At 34.7% G+C, this 15,037-nt stretch overlaps 1 protein-coding gene across 1 annotated transcript in view; it reads left to right on the top strand.

Annotated features, from left to right (window-relative positions):
- Positions 1-15,037, top strand: part of POLN (DNA polymerase nu) — a 103,531-nt gene that overhangs the window by 22,415 nt on the left and 66,079 nt on the right. The window contains exons 9-14 of the mRNA XM_086611734.1: positions 98-162; positions 968-1,051; positions 1,473-1,562; positions 2,483-2,539; positions 3,306-3,359; positions 3,611-3,676. Of these exons, the coding sequence (XP_086467860.1) occupies positions 98-162; positions 968-1,051; positions 1,473-1,562; positions 2,483-2,539; positions 3,306-3,359; positions 3,611-3,676 (416 nt within the window). The remainder of the gene's footprint in view (positions 1-97; positions 163-967; positions 1,052-1,472; positions 1,563-2,482; positions 2,540-3,305; positions 3,360-3,610; positions 3,677-15,037) is intronic.

Genomic DNA, 15,037 nt, shown 5'->3' with positions numbered 1-15,037 from the left:
AGCTGTGTGAGTTTGAGTTTCGATTTTACAGTCTAAGAAAAACGTAAGATTGAAATTGTTAATTGTAACTGTGCTTAATATATAATTGTATTTACAGTGATGGAAACACACCAAATACATGTGAACAAACAAGAACTGAAAAAAACATCAGAGATTCTGGGGGTAAATTTTGTCTTTATTTTTTCTTTTGGGAATTGTATAGCATCATCTTTCTGCTTTTACTGAGGACGACTGATTGAAAAGAGGAGGGAATCTTTTTGTTTTGTCAAGTTTTACCTGACAGTTTGGGGTTTCTAACATTTTTATTATTATAAATATAACTAATGATGTTTACATTTTAGGAAACTTCCATGTTTCTTTAGGCAAGCAAGAAAGAGACATTTGCTTCATTAGCTTTATTCCAGAACTGAGATTGCATAGGTCCTTTTGGGTTATGTGTTGTAGAATAAAAACTGTAATGACTCTTCCTGAACCTGCAGTTATCAGTAACCATCTTCCTGAGAAGTGATAGGTACCTCTGTCTCTCTCCGTAAATAAAACTCTCTTTACACCTTATGTGTTCTGAGAGTGCTGGGTCTGCCATTTCCACATTGATAAAAATAGCTACACGAGATTTCTGTTTTGTAGCATAAAATCTGACTAGACAGTCATAGTGATCTGAGAGGTTATTTTTTTGCATAGCTCTGTTTCTCTCAGACCTCTATAGTCTTCAGTAACGTAAATTATTTTTCCCCAAATTTGGATACTTTTTACTACAGTAAATCCCCTTCCCAGATAATGAAGAAATATAAAGAGTATGTAAACAATCTACTAAACCAAGTGTTGATAGCCAGCAATGATTACACACTATCAAGTACCCTATTTTTAAGTAGAAGTTGAATATACTCGTTAGTCTGGGAAGTAGCAGATTATTGAAGAAAATAATAATGTAACATAAACAGAATAATTCTGATGTACTATTTTATAGTTGCGACTCAAAGAGCTTGAACAGGAAGCTCATCAAGTTGCTGGGGAACGATTCCTTTTGACCAGCAGTAGTCAACTCAGAGAGGTAATATTTATACTACTGTTGTTATGTAAGTTGTCAGCTCTGTAAATTTATTGATACAGAAGAATTGTAAAGCATATAAAACTGTCCTTACAACTTCAGAATTCTTGTTCTTTGATAATAAATATTTTCTTATTTTAATGGAGGACATATCAGGTTTTCATAAATCTGGCAGTGTTGGCTAATCTGTATTTGAATGTATTTACTTAAGTTATGCATTTGATTTTATGAATACACTACTTTGTCAACCCTCAAAAATAAAGATCTGATCTTTTCAATTCTGTTAGTTCTTTTTGCTACAGTATGTTCTGTTTTCCTTGAAATCTGTTTTCGAGACTTAAGTTCAGGCACCAAATAATTTTCCCTTATGTCTCAGCATTCAAAATATTGGAACATTTTCTCTTAGGTGTTTTTCTTACTGTAGGTACTATTTGAAAAGTTAAAACTGCATATGCTATGTGAGAAGGTTCACAGAACTGAAGTACAACAACTTGTGTCCACCTCAGAAGTTGTGGTGAGATGGGGAGGGGTTTTAAAACCACCTTCATGGTTTAGCAAAGCTTCTAAGTTATATTCTAATGAAATTGTCATTTGTCTGAAGTTTGCCTAACAATCTTGATTTATTTTTGTATTGTATTTGTCCAGTGCTCTCTTTCCAACTATTTCTGAGACTTTATTATTTAAAGAAAGGGAGGCTGAAACCTTCCAGTAGATAAATACTAGATAATTAATCTTGATATATTGTCTCCCCCTGGTAGTAAGAAAAAAACTTAGGCTTTTAAATCTCCATTCTGGTACAGCTGCATCTATTTTTCACTCTGAACTGTTGTAGTCGCAGATATTTTTGTTGTACTTATAAGTATCCAACCTCTATTAGAATAACTTAATTTTTACTCTTAACAAAATTTTTATGGCAATTTACAATCAAAGTAAACAGAAATATACTTCATATTATTGGTTTTGGATTTGACCATTTCAGTTCTTCTTGAAAGCCTCCTGGAACTTGCGTTATGGGAATGAACAGGAGAAATCCTCCTTTTGTGTTTTGTGTGTGTATAAATATGTATGTGTGTAAATATACTTTTATTGTGTTCTCTCTTGCTTAGATGCTGTCTAGCACAAAAATAAACAAAGGGCCATAAGCAACCCTCACTGTGCCCCACTATTTTTAATGTTGTTGTGGAAAAGTTTTTATGTCTGCATGTCTTTTTGTCCCTGTCTGGGACAGGAAGGGAAATGAAAGGAGGAGTAAGGAAATGAAGGCTTCCTTGGGACGGGAGTGAAATCGCTCAAAGGACGTTATTCTTTAGCCAGTATTTTGTCCATTCAGCTTGGCAGAGAATTTTTTCCTCCAAAACTTAATCTGTTTAAGATTGTTACATAATATAACTTAACAGAAAACTATACCAGTAATTCACATTCTTTATTTTACAGCTAAAGAAGTTGCAAGATCTTCATCCTTTGCCTAAGATAATTTTAGAATACCGACGGGTGAGCTGATATTTTTCGTATATCAGTAGTTGCACTGATAATATATTCACAGCTAAATAAATAAAAAACTTGGCTCTAATGTAATTCTTTCAAATATTCATTTAAATTTTGAAGTTGTAGGTATTCTTAAGAGTTTTTAAATTTCATGTTTATGCTTCTGTTTTGCCCTGTGTTGGACTGTAGCCATCAAACAACTCTGTTGCAAAAACAATTGGAAAACTTCACTGTTAAATTTATTTAGTGCTATAAAATACACTCTTAGAGCAGAAGATTTATTATCTGAGTTCTGAAGAAATACTCCACAGAAAGTGAAGGAATTAACTAGTGATGGGGTTTTTTTAGGTAACGAGCTTCCTGAAAATCCAAAATTACTTTGTTAATGTGGTCTCACACTTAATGTTTGGATTCTCAGTGGATGAGTGTCCAAGATTTAAACAAAAAGAAAAAAAAGTGAGGGGTGGGTTTTTCTTATGTGTGGCTTTTCAATGTAGTTTATTGACCTGGGGAAATAAGATGTAAAAGAAAAAATTCCAACAGTTCATTTACTAGTATCTGCAAAGACCTGGCTTGAGGGTATAACCCAGCACTTACCTAATTTATGCTAATAGGTCAAGCTATTAGTGAGTATACATTCATTTTTTAAAAGACAGTTTTATCTTAGTAAATAAGTGTACAAAAAAGTTAGTATGTTCTTGGAAATTAAGATCTTTAATTGGAAAATCTTATTTAATGTGTAAGCTTTTATCTAAACTTTTATGTAATTTAGGTTCATAAGATGAAATCAACTTACGTGGATGGACTACAAACGTGCATGAGAAAGGTAAAAATACAAAAAGTAGCCTGTAATATATGATATTTCAAATAAATAATAAAAGTATGTGAAATGATTGCATTATTTACAGTTTAAGAACTTTTATGTATAGAAGTATTTCTTTATGATTTTGTAGTGTAGGTCGTAGTGAGTTTTTATTACTGATGCTTACATTAAATAAAGTTTCATTGTCTTCAATATGACAATGAACATGTCTTCATTCTTTTCTTTGTGTGAATGTTTACTTTGCTTGACTACAGGGATTTATTTCCTCTACATGGAATCAGACAGGAACTGTGACTGGCAGACTTTCAGCCAAACATCCAGTAAGTGAGACTAACAGAAGACTTAAATTTTAATTAGAATTGAAAAATATTATTATTTATATAAAATGTGTAATATTTTAACATGAAATGTTTATTTTCATGTAAGTCTAGCAGTTGCCATATTGTGTGTAAATGATGGACAGAAAAAGCTTATTAAATGGATGTTTTACTCTAGAACACTTGTGAATATTTTCTGTTATGATCAGAATATAAGGTTCCAATATTTTCTGTTATGATCAGAATTTATTATTGTTACCTGAAGTTTACCTGAAGTAGAGAGGCAGAATTGTGAGCCATGCATGCACCTGCTAGGCTTCTACTGAATACTTCTTTGGAATGAATTCCTGGTGTTCGTGAACCACTTCCTGTGAAGGATCGGGGAGCCCTGGAAGCTACCCTGGGGATTATGGCAAAAAAAGAAGTTCCTTTCTTCTGGAATTTGGCTTCAGACCTTATAGCAGAGAAGGGCTAAGCTGGCTATGCTGTTGGTTTGGACTTGCCAGCTGCTTATATGGCTGTGACACTTGGGTCTTTGTGCTTCCTCTCATCTTCGGCTATAATGATCTCTATGTATGCTTGTGGCTGGAATGTCTTTTATATGACTTTTAGGACGGCTAGAAGCTTTGGATTTTTTTATTTTGCCAAAGTGGCCTTTTTAGGGGGATATTTGAATATATTTTATTGTAACATTTTACTTGGAGTTTAGGAAGTGTAGTGCCCTTTGACTGTAGGAATTGGTCAGGCTTTTTGTGTTCCACTTCTGTCACAGCCCATAGCTACATGGATGGACCTGATGTGGGAGGAGACAGGGTTGCAGGCTGCTTCAGGGGCTCCAGTCAAGTCATAGGCAGGAGAATAGCAGTAGAAAAGTAGTCACTACCTACCTGCAGAAATGCTCTATTTGATTAAATCATGGCCTTTCTCAGCAAAGACCTGACCTCTAGCCCTGTGAGAGAGGGGGAATAGATGCAGAAGTGGGACTTGCCTGATGAAGGCTAGAGGGAACCCACGAGGCTGTTGTCCTTTTAACTTGTGCCCAGAGGTATTGTCAGTTCTTATCCATGCAGGTCTGAGTACTTCTTACCTGTTTATGCAGGAGCCTGAAGCTTCATGGGTACAAATATCATTAGAAACTTTCTGCAGTCTTGGGAGAAAGGCCATGGTCTTCTACAGCTCTACGTAAGAGTAGAGATGTTAGGCGTAACATCTATGTTGTGTTCACTTTGCATGGGTAGGCCCATGTGGCTCCTTGCAAGTCCTGACCGGTATGGTGACTTTTGTTGTTTTGGCGGAACCCTGTCCTGGGAGGTCATCTTCACAGTACTGGTGACTTTCTTAACTCTTCTTCTATCTGACTTCACGGTTCAGGTTTCATTTTAATGTTGCTACCCTCATAGTACCTATTTCCGTACAATTTATCATCAAACAATTTATAGGAAGCGCTTGTGCTTTTTGTGGAGTAAAAAACTGTCTAGGATTCTGAATTAACAGTGGGATGGAGGAGTGTTACTGCTCATTCTGCTTCGCATGCACCCAGACGGGGGAAAGTGATGGGAGAGAACGGAAAAGATCATGAAGGTCACAGTTTCCTAAATATTCTGATGTGATGCACAGATATTTACAAGTCAGAGCTGAAGAGACAGCTGTCTTGAACAACCACGTACAACACAAGATGACCTTTGGCCCATCACTTTAAAAATAACACAAAATCTACTTTTCTTAAAGGTTGTTTTTCTCCAAAATACCGATGCTAAGGTAGCATCCAGGGTTGCCTAAGGCTGGTGTTTCCTAATAAGGAAAACATTGGCATGGCTTTTTTTTGTGTGAAACGTTTATGGAACTTATACCATCTGTTTCTGAATCGTTTATTGATATAGAACATATACTGCAATGCCCAGTCACTTAACGAAGTGGTAAGGGATTGGGAAGATTCTTGCCAGAAATCAGAAATGTTGTAGATATTTTTGCAGTTACTATGATGTTATGTCAAATTTTAGCTGAATGTTTGCTGAGATAGTTTATTTTTAACTATGTTTTAAAATGCTTTAAGGAATGATTAAAGCAAAAGATAAGTGTAAATGAGATAAAGTGAGAATTCACGTAGAAAAACATCCCATTTGCTGCAATGGTTGTGGGAGATAGGGTTGCAAACAAAGGTTTCTTTCTTTCATTTGTTTTGTAAAGGTTAATAGATCTATCTGTCCCCTTTCCTTTAAGGCATTAAATGGAGCCCAGGAGAGATTTGCTCATAGGTTTCAGGGGAAATCACCAGATGTTAGGCACAGAGCAGGATTTTTTTTTTTCCAGATAAACTCTTGTGTGATCTTTCAGTCAAATCCACATCTGATGTACAGATGATGTATATTTTTGACATTATGTGGGTTTATCTCAATAGATAAGCTTATTCACATGAATTTTTGTGACTTGTGTGTTGCAGCAACTTAGAGGGGGTTTCTTGGTAGAACTTCAATTCAGCGGCTCTCCATTTATACATCTATTTTAGTTTAACTGTGCAGTCCACATCTTCTCATTTAGTTTCTTCTTCTATCAATGTGTGTGCTGCATAATTAATGAATTTTTCATAAATAAGTGTTATATAATTATATAGTACATCGTGTTAATAAGTGTTATATAATTATATACAGGGACACGTTTGATACTGTAATCTGCTGTAGCGTTGTAACTTTCTATTTGCTACTCTATAAGTACCTGAATATCTGAAAACTAAAAATAAATATAAATCCTAAAATTCTTCAGTCAAATAATTTTGTAATGTATCCATAGGCTAGTTATTTTTTTTCCACTCTATAATGGATTGCTTATTACTATTAGGGAAAGTTTATTAGGTTTATTATTCAAATATGTTATTTTAAATTAATTTTTGTATATTAGTTTTGTCTACTTCAGGATACTGATGTAGTGGAGGGTTTCCCTGCCCATGGCAAGGAGGTTGGAACTAGATGATCTTTGAGGTCCCTTCCAACCCAAACCATTCTATGATTCTATGATTTTATACTCCTTTATTATATTGCTCATAGCTTTCCTATTAAATTTATTTGTTGCATTCATAAAGAATTATGTTCTCCAAACCTACCTTAGAATACCCCTTTCCAGTCTCTTACCTTTTAAAGCAAAAATAAGTCATGACAGAGATGGAAAGGCATATAAAGCCTGTTTCAGAATGAAAAGAGAAATACTGACTCAAAGATTTAAAGATTGCATATAATTGGATGTTATGAATTGGTTTAAGATGTAAACTTCGGTGCGAGAATCAGATATTCTGTATTAAGATTTCTTTCCTTCAGGCTTCTGCAGCAGGTAGAACTGAAATGTTACTAATGAGTTTACACTTCTATACTTCAGAAGATGTTTGTATCATTAAACTAAAAAGCGTAAAGTGGTGTGGGCTTCAGGGAGCATTTCCTTCCTTTCAGTAACAAAAAGCTATGCTGAAGATAAATATTTTTTTTTTTTGCCTTCTCAGACCGAGTGGGAAAAAAATAATAAAAGCATTTCTATTTCTCCCCAGGAAAAATGCTTTTACCAGCTTGTCCAAAAAGGCAAAGAAATACAGTAATTTAACCTGTCATTCAGAGCATATTAGCCTTTGATTTGGAAAGCAGGATTGTAATTTGAAAGAGAAACTAATTAGGGTATGTTGAATGTTCATGTGCTCAAGGAAGGACTATAAAAAACCTGAAATATTGAATATACTTCAGTCTCTCCTACAGATATAAGTAATGCGTATAGTGAATGTGTGATAGAGAATTGCGTGCTTGTTTATTAGAAAATGTATGTTGCTAACAGTGTTTAGAATATGAATAACAAATTACCCATCTGGTTGTCATTCTAATGGCAATTCTCTACTTAAAGAGACAATCTCTTCAAGCAGAGACCCCTCTGAGTAATTACCATAAAAAAATGAGCCTGTTCTGTCAATTAACTTAGCAAACCAGTTTTTCTGATTATTCTCACTGTATCTGTATTACTTCCCTTCTGGGATGTCTTCTGGAGTGAATGGACCGAATCTGTCTTAGAATACTTTTGGGATTGTTTATGGGCAGTGTGGATGAGATGCTGCTGTCTGTCTGCCTTTCATAACACTATCCCAGGAGGCTTTGCATCCTTAGCATACCCACACTCGCACGCCAAGCAAGGTGGACTGTCAGAATCATGCTATCAAAACTAGTGTGACAGCTCTCAAATTTCAGGCATTCTGTCCCAGGCCGTGTTAAGGCTACAGGCTGATCTGTGATGCTACCAGTACTCTTTCTGAAAGTTTGTAGACTATGGTCACAATTGGATTCCAGCACAAACAGGATGTTCTACAAGGTGTTTCAATGGTGGTGAGCTGCTATACAAATTTGAAGTGTCCTTTTTTTCCCTTGTCCCTTTCCTTCATAGATCTTAGAAGGGTTTGGCAAAGCTGATGCAATGTAAGGAGCCAGACACCAAGTCTGGGAGCAGGGATGTGATCACATCTTCCTTTTTTTCAGAAATGAACCAATGCTTTGGCTGCTTTTGAAACTGCACTATTAGGAATATAATTTTAGTAAACTTGTTTTTGTACACTGTCCTACTGAAATGAATTTTGACTTGAAATGGACAGACAGTATGCATCTTATGTTTGCATTGATCTTACTTGAATGTTTTTTGTTTTTTAAAAAAAATATATTTGTTGGAAAGTACTGGGGGTAGAGACAAGTGACATATATTATAGATTCATATAAAACATCTTGCCAAAAGTCTTGTATAATGTTATCTAGGCTAATAAAATCATCTTTAGGTAAGTATGCTCTGACCTGGGCTTCACTAAAACAATGATAGGTTATCTTAGGAGAATGTCTCTGCTTTTTTCTGGGCCTTTGCATCAAAGCAATTTAGTGTCGTATTTTCTAGTAAGTAGAAACCACTATCACTCAGTTGAGCTGATTAGAGAAAGTCAGACTGCACATGCTGTTTGTTATTGTTGGTCTGTGTTCTGAGTATCTCTTGCATTCAGAACATATTTTTGTGCCATGTTTCTTCTCCGTATGTTTATTCCAATACTCGAGTCATATGCTAGTTATGACTGCACTAATAGCACTGAAATAGTATCTCTTTTTTGTGAGTTTTTAGAGTTTTGATAGTTTTACAATAATTTGCTGTTGCTTTATTTTATTTTAGTGAAGACTTGAGCGTTTAAAGAAACTATATCTACAGTGTTGGAGACAGAGATTGTCTATTTCCTCTCTTCCTCACTCATGGTTTTTTTTTTTGTTTTATGATAGGGAAATTTTACTTAAAAATGAATGAGCATGTTGATAAGACTTCAATTCAATTGCATTCATGATGAAAGCTTACATTACATTAACATTACAATAGGATGTTCTTAGTTATTGGTGTGACAACTGCAGTATGGAAAGTCAGTTAATGGTATCATCACACTGATATCTGATGCTCCAGAATATCATCATGTTGATTTAATGTCCAAATGCAGAAATAAGGTTTCTTCATCATAGACCTTTGTTCTCTTAGCATCTGGAGTACACGTATGATACATGTCTTTAACATTCTCTGTAGTAATGGTCCTGATTAGTATAAATTTATTAACTTAATGGTGAGTGTGGTGTATCCAATGCCTGGACTACATTTTATAGCATAATGTTTTCTGTTTGGCTCAGTAAAGCTTGGAGCATCATCTTGTCTGTAATTCTATAGGAAGAAGAACTCTTGTGAGTTGATTATGATTTTAGAAATTCTGCTTGAAGATAGTTTTATTTTTAATATGAAGTATTCCATTAGTGGGATTTTTAGATACATGCTTTTAGGAAATACTCCAAGCTTGGAGACTTATGTTCTGAGAGGACAATTTAAAAAAAAAAAAAAAAACAAAACCAAATCTCAGGCACACAAATTATGTCTTGTCTTACAAACTCTCAAAAGTGAGAGGCATTAGTATATTCCTTTAATGGCTGAATTCCTTTTTGCAAGGACAAAATATAGTCTAATTCTGATCTCGACATATGTTTCATTATGTTTTAACATAACAAAAGTATAAACCAATAACAAAATAGTGGTGTTCTACTTTATATTATTCTACCATTCTGTATCTCTGTCAGCAAAAATTACTTCAAAAAAGTCTAAAGAGTACTGACAAGACCAAAAAATGGAGGAGACAAATGAAGAATAATAAAAAGAGAATGGATTATATGGGGAAAATAAAAATTTAGGTATAACAAAAGAGAATTCTTTTTGTTTGGATGGTCCAGTTTTCAGACAGTACTGATTTTCGAAAGTTTTGTCATTGTCATTCCTGAAAAATTTCAGGAAAATTATCTCTGTAGCTCTACATTCCTATTACATTCAGCTTTCTTTGCTGACAGTTCTTTTTTTCTGTAAGTGGAAAATTTGACAATTCTTTACTTTCTCAGCATCCTTTCATATAAAACCTCAGGAAATTTCACCCAGAGTTTTGAAGATAGCTGTACTCTCTCAGGTTTGGAATGAAAATAATAAAAAGCTGTGGTTTGTGAAAAGGTCACTGAAAATAGGCAGAGGTCATCTGGCTGACTGCCGTGTGGTCTTGTTGTCCTTAGTTCTCCTGTACTAACTTGATCGTCTGCTGACTGTGACTCCTAGGAACTCATAGTTAAGGACCGCTTCTATCAAATCAAGAATTGTCCTTTCCTCACTGTGAGCAGAGAGACATCAATTATTTAGGTTTCCTTTAACTCTTTTAATCAGCTTCCTGTTCAGTCTTTAGCCTTTTAAGAGGAATTCCCTGCTAACATATGCTCAGTAAATTCCTCAGCATGTGGAACAGTCTTGTTTGAGATGCTAAATTTTGCCCTCATTTAAAACAACTGTTACACTTTTTCTTCAGAAAATAAATTCCTCTAGTCTGGAAACCTTGTAGTTTTTCATGTGTTTAAAGGTCCAGTATTTGTACCTTTGGTCAGTATTGCTTTGACGCTGTTTATTTTAATGCTCTAATATACAGCTAGTATACAACCAGTACAATATTTACTAGCTCCAGCTGTCACTCAGAGTAGTTATCTCTATGCCTTAGCACTGTTTTTTCACCAAAACCAAATCATATCTTCTTGGAGTTCATCCCGGAGCTGAATAGCTGTCTGTATTAAGGGACATTAGTTTAACACAACTTTGTTCTGAGGATAATTTTCTTTCAGGAAAATGAAATTAAATAAGTAATTAAATTTATTCTGTTTATGTATGGGGAAACAAAAGCAGTCTTGCCTCTTGGAAAGGTTCATAGAGCTGCGTATATACGAACTCCCTTTCTTGCTGTGCAAAGGTTAGTAATCTGTCAATATATAACCAAGCATCTGGGCTGAACCCATGATTTAACACAAAAATTTCTCACAGAACATGTCAAATCCAATAAGTTAGTAAAATAAAATATTGTTTATTATTTAAAAAATCACTCATGGAGTCCTTTCTCATGTGCTGCTCAAACATTATTACCTGAGGTCGTTGCCAGGTCTAACTTTCAAAGAATATGGAAGAAAGAGGATTAGTCATAGGAAATCAAATACACTATTCTTATGGCCAACTCTCTAAAGTCAGAAGTCAGTATTTTTGGTTGCCCTTTTCTTCTTCCCTTGTATTCACTTTGAAAGCTGCTTAAGCTTGTGAGAAGATGATGAATTACTTAAGTTTCCCACTTGACTGACATCTAAAACCTAGATAATTCTGTGTGCTGGTTAAGGCAAGAGGGGAGTGTATTGCTTTTGAAGTAATTACTGCTGAAAAACAGTAAGTAGTACCAAAAATTAAGAAATCCTTTACCAGAAGTCTGTATGATTCTATTTTTTTTGACAAGGAAAATAGATTTCTTTAATTTTTAACTAGCCACTAGGTGGCAATTGCAGACAAGTCAAGATTTGCTTAGGAATGTACGAACACTTATACACGAGGATGGTATTGCTATGGTGACCTTGTTCTTTTTCATAGTTTCTCTATTTTAAAGTAGAGAAGTTTCTGTATTTTAAAAATTAGATCTTCAGACTGTATGGAAATTGTGTCTTATAATAGCAGTCATAAAAATAATTTTATTCCTTCACAATAATAAAAAATGTTGCTGTGGACAATAATTAAATATGGCAATTTTCCAAAAGATAAATAATGAAAATTTTGGGGTTTTTTATTATTTCTGCTCTGTAATTTCTCATGAGTGAGTTGCCACCAGCTTTGGAGCTGCCAGAAAAATTGAGTGAATTGAGGTTGTGAGTGCCCTCAGATCTTAAAGTCTTGTTCTCCATTACGAGAATACTACTTTGGGCAGTGTGGAGTCTTCCTCGCTGTTTCTCCAGCAGGTTTGGTCTTTAACAGAGGAGCAAGCAGAGTGTTGACAGTTAAGGAAGTAGCTCACTGAACCTGTGCTTAGAATTCTTCTCAAATTGATTAACTGAGCTATGTGAGTGCAATTTATCAATAGGTATGGTCCCATGTGCAGCAAGAAATGACAACTGCAAAAGAAGGAAAAGCAGTGAGAAAATTTTGAAGAAACAAATAAATGAGGGAAAAAGACACTACAAAAAAAAAGTAAAAGTAATTACAGCTATGAGTTCTATGAGATTCCTGATGGCCCATTTCTCCAGATTCTTGAGGTCCCTCTGAATCGCAGAGCAGCCATCCGATGTGTCAGCCGCTCCTCTCAGTTTTGGATTGTCTGCCATCTTGCTGAGGTTGCACACAGTCCTATTATCCAGGTCGTTAATGAAGGTGTTGAACAGTATTGGCCACTGGGGTACTCCACTAGCACCTGGCCTCCAGCTGGTCTTTATGTCGCTCATCAAAACCCTCTGAACCTATCAGTTCAACCAGTTTTCAGTCCACCTCACTGTCCGCTTATTTAGCTTGTACTTCATCGGCTTGTCTATGAGGCTTTTATGAGAGATTGTTTTGAAGCCCTTGCTAAAGTCAAGGTAAACAACATCATCTGCTCTGCCTTCATCCACCGAGCTAGTCATGTCATCGCAGAAGGCTATTGTTGGTTAGGCGTGATTTCCCCTTTGTAAGTCCATGCTGATTAAACCAGATCGTCATCTTGACTTTAATGTTTGCAGAAGTTTTCCAGGATTCTTTGCTCCATCACCTTCCCAGGAATTGAGGAGAGGCTGATTGGCCTGTAGTTTTCTGCATCCTCCTTCTTGCATTCCTGGAAGATAGAACTGACACTTGCTTTCTTCTAGCACTCAGGAACCTCCTCTGATCATTGCTGCCTTTCAAATATAATTGAAACTAGGGCCTTGGCTTCATCCATCCTTCTATTCATTGGAACCTGTGGAATCGAATTTTGGATTGTGGTGGTGTTTTTCTTATATCAAAAATATTTTCTTAAACCAAATTAAGGCAGTAAAATCAAACTCCTCATCTGATTTTTCTCTTTCTATATATTTTTTTAATTATTAATGTTTCTTTAGTAGATCCACTTGCAGGTACTGCTTTTTATTTTTTTAAATAATGCTGAGGTTTTCTTGTTAATCATCCACTAGACTAGGTTGATTATATTTTTTTCACCCTTCACTCAGAAACAATGAGAAGAAGTATTAATAGTTAACTTCCACAACCAGATTTTCTATCACTGTTTCAAGTATATTCCTTCTTGGCTGTTGGAGCATAATTGTTCAGGGAGAGCAATTTTGTTTCTCTGTAACTTCTAACAAGATGTGAATGCCATTTTCTAACAATAAGAGATAAATCACATCTCAGATTGGATCTGTGAAGGATTTGCAGAAATATACTTGAAATAAATACAGAAAAAGCAAAAATACAGGATGTATTATGTAGTCCAAGGTCATAATGGTAATTTAGGAAAGCTGCATCAATCAATATCAACTTTTGATATGATGAATCTGTCACCTAATTTTCAACTCAAGCACAGGAAAGCTTTCCATTTGGAAGACTCTTCTGAGATTGTCTCCTTATTTCTCTGTCCTTTTAAATATCTGAAGTAAGTTTATCTCATCACATTTGATAATCTAAATCTTAGAAAACATTATCTTCAGGGGAATCTTGGGTCCAGCTGTAAATGTGTCATATACAGATAGATTGAACTACTCACTGGAGATTCCTGTCTTTGTCTACTGACTACAGAGGGTTTCTAGAGAGATACTTTAGAACAATAACTAGCCTAAAGATGCCTAAAATCAGGTGAGAGAAATCCATTCAGCTGTTCCAATAGCTTAAAGATAAGCTTTACCACTTTCCTCCTTGAGTTACTTATTTTCTGAAGATTTATTAAAATTATGAGTTAACTAATTTACAAGTGAAAGTACATTTTGCACTTGCAATTACTTACTAGTGTTATTAGTAACACTTCTGAAATTGCATTAAAAGCAGACTTTCTGCATATGCTGTCAGTGAAAACAAGATGACAATATAGTGATTTATTTCTAGCCTTGTAGATAGATTTAATAAATTTTTATTTATTTCACTTTGTTCAGAGTTTTGAAGCTAACATGTTAAGGAACAATGATGGTTGAGAGTATAAACAGCTCTTTAACCCATGCTGGAGGTTATCTTATTAAATATGTGTCAATACTAGTATGGATCCCAATGAAAAGTCCATACAAAGATCTCTACCATTAAAATTATTTAAGTCAGAATTAAAATTATGTGATTTTGTTTTTTAAATGTGTAAAATTAGGCTCCCACTTTCATATCCAGGTACATAATAAAGGACTTAATTTTCTAAACTTCTAAGGATCCATTAGCTCCTCAACTCAATAGAAATCAATAATTATAAATAGAAATGTTAATTTTGTGCACAGATTAAATAACCACATATTTCAAAGTATGGTTAATAGCATTACAGTAAGCATTGTCACAACTGTATTTTTAAATGTTTCTAGAGATTGAAGCATAAAACATTAAAGATGGCATTTCTTCTGGGTCAAACTTCGTATTGATAGATTGAGAACAATGTTCCTAGTTTTTGTGAAAATATTATGCAGTGGTTTCCTATCTGTCTATCCATGTATGGTGCTTTGGCAGATGTTCAGCTTTAATAGTTTTAATTGTAGAACTTTAAGCGTGATACTAAGACTGGAAATGATCCTGTTCTAAGTGTTTTGTTCTTTTACTTCTGCTTTAAATTTCAATAGCTTTTGCGGTTTGATTACATCCTTCTTAAGTTTAAGATAACAACTTTGAGTTAAAAATTACATCAAAAATGATTGTTCTGATTTGGAAATTATATAGCACTATTCCCATTTCCTGAATGTAAAGTATTACATAATATTAATATGTTCATCTAATTCCTGAACCACTTCCAAATTAATTGCGTGGAACTACAAAAATTGGCCTTGATACACATATCTCTTGAATGTTACCTTTCTAGATAAAGAGGCATAA

The sequence above is a fragment of the Tauraco erythrolophus genome, chromosome 5 (genome assembly GCF_009769465.1).
Source record: "Tauraco erythrolophus isolate bTauEry1 chromosome 5, bTauEry1.pri, whole genome shotgun sequence".
Taxonomy (NCBI): domain Eukaryota; kingdom Metazoa; phylum Chordata; class Aves; order Musophagiformes; family Musophagidae; genus Tauraco; species Tauraco erythrolophus.
This window is presented reverse-complemented; position numbering and strand designations above follow the sequence as displayed.